This window comes from Rhamphochromis sp. 'chilingali' (genome assembly GCF_963969265.1).
Source record: "Rhamphochromis sp. 'chilingali' genome assembly, chromosome: 11".
Taxonomy (NCBI): Eukaryota; Metazoa; Chordata; class Actinopteri; order Cichliformes; family Cichlidae; genus Rhamphochromis; species Rhamphochromis sp. 'chilingali'.
In genome coordinates, this window is record NC_137938.1 from 17338798 (window position 1) to 17344212 (window position 5415).

At 45.3% G+C, this 5415-nt stretch overlaps 1 protein-coding gene across 1 annotated transcript; it reads right to left on the reverse strand.

Annotated features, from left to right (window-relative positions):
* Window positions 1–974: 974 nt before the first annotated feature.
* On the reverse strand, window positions 975–5013 carry pou3f2b (POU class 3 homeobox 2b). Its single transcript, XM_080897409.1, has 2 exons — window positions 2907–5013; window positions 975–2584 (listed from the first exon to the last, which is right to left on the reverse strand). Exon 1 carries the CDS (start codon window positions 4710–4712, stop codon window positions 3567–3569), a length of 1146 nt encoding a protein of 381 aa, XP_080753535.1. The 5' UTR covers window positions 4713–5013; the 3' UTR covers window positions 975–2584; window positions 2907–3566.
* Window positions 5014–5415: the final 402 nt, after the last annotated feature.

Sequence of the window (5415 nt, forward strand, 5' to 3'; positions counted from 1 at the left end):
AGGCACAAGGCCCGCGCGCAATCACGCACATTTTTAAGCAGGAACTTTTGCATTTGGCTGTCAGATCCAAGCTTGAAAAAATAGTAATAATAATCAGCTAGGCTAGATTTTCACACACGTGCACACAAACATCACACCAATGCTTACTGTGGGGAAATAACTCACTCAAGGGAAAGGGGGAAATGCCATCAGGGTCACCAGTGTCAAACTCACGGTCACCAGAAGAGAAGAAACAGAAGAAGAGGGTTTTTTTTCTTAGTATTTTTTATGTTAGCACATCGGGACAAATTTAAAGCGTTCAGGTTTTATCTGAAATCAGGAAAGCATCGTCGCGATGCGTTCAATTGCCAGTCTTTTAACCCTCATTTAATCACGACAGCCTAAAGTTGTGCTTAGGGTTGAAAGCTGACTTCATAAGATACATTTTTGTCTTCTTAGATTAATTAATTATCTTAAGAAATAAACTAGACAGCGTCATTCAAGGGAGGAGAAGAGGAGCAAAAGAAGGGGGGAAAACTAAATAAAAACATCTACATCTGCTCACAATCTTTGTGTGTAATCCTGCGTGATAAAAGAAAAAGTCCACATATTAGTAAAAGAAAAAGATTACCGCATTGGACCGTGATTCAGCCCTCCAAAATGACCACTTTTTAGTCCTCGGACTCCACTTTGGGAAGTCCTAATTTAACCCTAGATGGAAGCTGTGGTTTTCCCAGCCAAAGCCAGTTCATTTAAAAGCAGCCTCGGGGCAGAAACAACACATCATCGGCTCACAATCTTCCATTCATCAACCCTGATTTTCTCTCGGCCATTAATTCCACTCAAACGAATGGGCTCAAAGCAAGAAGCATATTTTTTAACAGCACAGCTGTCAGGCAACTCAGTGCAGCAGCTCCCTGATTTGCTGGGTTTCACGGAAATATATATATGTGTGTGTGTGTGTGTGTGTGTGTGTGTGTGTGTGTGTGTGTGTGTGTGTGTGTGTAAATAAAATAAATACATTTAGCCTCGACGTTGGAAAAAAGCTGTTTAATATCAACCCCGTTATTTAAAAATGTGCAAGTCCGTTGTTCATGTGTCAAGTGATGAAACACCTGCAGGCATTCCTCACCTCTGCGTCATATCTACCCCAAGTTCATCCAGTGAATATGACATAGCCTATTCCCCCCCCCCCCCCCAAAAAAAAACAAACAAACAAAAAACAAAACAAAACAAACAAACAAGCAATTAAACAAAAACAGCAAGAAGAACAGCGTTGGATTGCTACAGGTCTACATCCCACAACTTGTATTTCCAGTGAATTGTGACTTGGATCGATTGGTTTTAAAGCTACTGGAAGAAAGATTTCAATGCCATGATGGTTTCTGCTTGTTAATGATATTATTATTATTTTTTCTGCAAATGAAACACAGAGAAGGAAGAGGAGGAGAAAAGAAAAGCAGTATCCACATGAGAGGGGAAAAAAGTCCCTGGATTTCTCTCTTTGCATAAAACAAAAAGGCGAGCTACTGCACGGAGAAAAACATGTATATACATTTAGCTGTGACGGTCCAGGCTGTGGCAATCCCGCTATTACAAAAAAAGAAAGAAAAATAGGTCTCTCTTTCTGTCACCCCGTCCCCTACAAAACAAAAGCCTTCTCGGCTCTTCATTTCTTATATATCTCACCCTTTGTCTCTTCTGTAAAAGCCACCCAGAATAAATTACAATCTCATTAACAAAACTAAAAAAAATAACATTAAATAAAATGTCTACGCGCAATTTCCCCCCGTTACATAAAAAAGGCAAAACAGACGAACAAAAAGGCTGCATGGTTATTGTAAAATAATAATAATTTTGATCATATGCTGCAATTTTTGGAACGCCACTAAAATATGTTTTGAGGACAAATTATTCGCACATTAATTTTGTTTTGTAATCCTCCCCTTAGATCGTTTATTTGTGGACATTTCTCTGCTATATTTATGTGGATTCACTCTTAAAGCACTGTTTTTATTTCAGAGCGGGCGCAAAATGGCGAAAGCAAACTCTTACTAGGCGAATTAAGCCAAAAAAAAATTAAATAAATAAAAATAATAATAATGCAAAATAAAAGTTCAGAGGAATTTAAAAAACAAACAAAAATAGCAGACATTTTTAGACGTCAAAATTAACGCGTTACCAAAAAAAGAGAGAAAGAAACAAAAAGAAAAAAAGTCCGAACCATTTAAAAAAGGTACACAAGTGCAAGGCGGTGGGTTTAGGCTATGGACTCTGAAGCTCAACCTGCTCGTGTGTGATTTTTGTTTTGTTTTTTGTTTTGTTTTATTGTTTTTTGGGGGGAGGGGGACAAAAAAATGAAAGAAAATGGGAAAAAGTGCCCCAGTGAAGAAAAAGCGAGAAAAAGAGGGATGACTTTTTAAAGTTATACAATATTTACAAAAGCGGATCCAAACTGTTCTGTGAGAGTTGCTTGTGTCGAGATCTGTGTGTGTGTGGAGCCCATCCTGTTGTGGGGAGAAGAAAAAAAAGAGAAAAAAAGAAAAAGGTGCCATATAATCCAATCAATCGCCACGGAGCCCCAATCCTGGAGCTGGGAGACGCTCTGAGGGGGGAAATAATAATATTTAACGCTTGTTGTGTGGAAAACACGGACTTTGTTGTTTAGACTGCTGGCTGACTCACGATAGAGGTCACACACTTTTTATTTACCACATCTCTGCGCTCAGGCCATTTATACTGAAGAGTTTAACCAGTGAGCTGCACGTGCACTAATAATAATAATAATAATAATAATAATAATAATAATAATAATAATAATAATAATAATAATAATAATAATGTGTTCTTAACTAAATGGTGACCTCAGTCCACACAGAATAATTAAAAGCGGTCTGGCTGACAGATGGGACTCAGGCGATGCTCACCCTCAGCTGGACTCCACTGCACTGGGGCTGAAGCCTATACCGGCCTCCACTTTACTCCATTAACGCAGCTCCTTTGACCTCCCACTGCACTACCCACACACCCATCACGGCTGGACGCACAATTTAGAGCCACAAAACTAAAAAAAAAAAGAAAGAAAAAGAAACGAAAATAAAATAAAAGATTAAAAAAACGTCTTTGATTTCCCTTTTACGCACAGCCCCAAAAAGGTTGGAATTGATATATATTAAAAAAAATAGAAGAAGAAAAAAAAACTGGAAAATGGAAGCTTTTCTTCTAAAACCATTCTTCCCCTCCCCTCCTTTTTTCGTCAAGTATAATTTCAGTACACAATAGGGGCTACACCTTGAAACTGCGTCGTCTGGAGTCACAGTGCTGGGCATGTATCCTCGGAGAACATAACACGGGCTTATGTTCCTTCAGCTCTGCGAGAGGGGAGGACAAAAAATGTCCTGTCCTCCCGTCACTCGTTTTCCATTTCTCAGATATTCACTGCAGATATTGTGTCAGTAATCACTGCAATCTATTATACATAAAACACCCACTATATCGTTTCATAGTCCAGTGATTTATATATAACCTTGGGGGGTGGGATAAATTAAAACGGTAAACAAGTCCTGGAGGAGCCGGTCCGGCAGAGTTCATTGGACCGGGGTCTGGACCCCGTGGTGCGGCGGCGTGTCCCCGTACACATCCTCGCTCCCCGGCAGCGCTCCTCCCGGAGGGGTCATGCGTTTTTCCTTCTGTCTCCTGTTACAAAACCAAACCCTCACCACTTCTTTCTCCAGGTGCAGACTGTCCGCCAGGCTGATTATTTCCGACGCTGCCGGTTTAGGGCACTTCAAAAAATGGCTCTCCAAAGCTCCTTTTACGCTTACCTCGATTGAAGTCCGTTTTTTTCTTTTCCTCCCCTGCGCCGCGATTTTGTCCAGGCTGGTCGGGCTGCCCGAGGTGGAGTCCGCCTCCTCCAGCCACTTGTTCAATAGAGGCTTCAGCTTGCACATGTTTTTGAAGCTGAGCTGCAGGGCCTCAAACCTGCATATGGTGGTTTGCGAAAACACATTTCCGTACAGGGTCCCCAGGGCGAGTCCCACGTCCGCTTGCGTGAATCCCAGCTTGATCCTGCGCTGTTTGAACTGCTTGGCGAACTGCTCCAAGTCGTCCGAGGTCGGCGTATCCTCATCCGAGTGGTCGTGGTGGCTCTGCGGCCGGTGCTGGTGCTGATGCTGGGACGGAGGGTGGCCGTGTTCGCTGAGGTGCGGGCTGTGGTGGTCTTCGTGACTGTCTCTTAGGTTGTGGTGGTGCATCCCCTGCCCGCTGCCCGGGATGAGCCCGTTGACGGTGAAGCCCGGCTGAGAGTAAATAAGGCTTTGGCCGTTTGTCGTCGCCATGCTCTGTATGTGCGCCGCCGTGGTGGTTCTCCACGCGCGGGCGTCGTGGTGGTTCCCGTGCGTCTGGTGCACCAGGTGGGGCGGCCGTGACTGGTGCTGCAGGTTGCTGCTGGAATTGTGCATCTCGTCCCGGGCGCCCTGCACCGCGGGTTTAATGTCCTGCTCCGCGCCGAGCGGGCTCGAGGACCACGGGGCTCCCTCTCCGTGGGACAGCGCCGTTATCCACTGGTGTGCGTGGCTGAGCGTGTGGCTGTTGCTCTGCAGCGGGTAGTCGCTCTGCAACAGGCTCTGCGCGTCCCGGTACGCCGTGGCTTGCTGCATGCTGCCGGGCTCCGAGTGCACGATGGATGCGCTGGAGGTGAGAATGTTGTAGTGGTTAGACGCTGCGGTCGCCATGACTCTCGGAGCCGGACTGGTCGCTCTTATTAAAGGAACCTCGCATTTGACAGAACCTCTCCTGCCCACAGGCGGCTCCCAGGCGCTCTGCCAAGTGGACGCCGAAGCGCACCTGGACTCCGCCCCGCCCCCCGCCGCTCATTGGGTACGGGAGGATGATGGACGGGGTTACCAGGGGCAACGGCGCGGCGATTGGCCGCGTGGAAGTCTCAACAAACACTACTGTCTTTGTTGGAGAGGTGCGAGCCGAGGCTCCCGTGGAAGCGGAGAGCCGGAGTGCAGCATGGGGAGACGGAGCACCGGGATCAGCAGCGCAGCTGTAAGATCCAGTTCATTTACTTTGATAATCTCGTTCTATCCAGACTGAGACTGCAGGGAGTCTAGTTCCAGGAGACCCGGAGCTCTTCTGTATTTAACCATTCAATCCCTAATTTAGGTGGACTTCAGATTTTTATGCACATTTATGGCATTAAATACTGGAAAAAGTGCGAACCCTTCTGATTTGCGCATAACTTTTTCCCCCCTCAGTGCCATCAAGGACTAGACGGCGTTTTGTGTAGTCTACATTTGCAGTAAAGCTTAGTTCCGTCTGACATCTTTGTTTTAGTGCAACATTTCTGCTTGTCGTTGTAATGCATGCATATTCATATGTCTGCTGCTGTTCGTGCAGAGTTGTCTGTGTACTGTAAGCAGGAAAAATGCA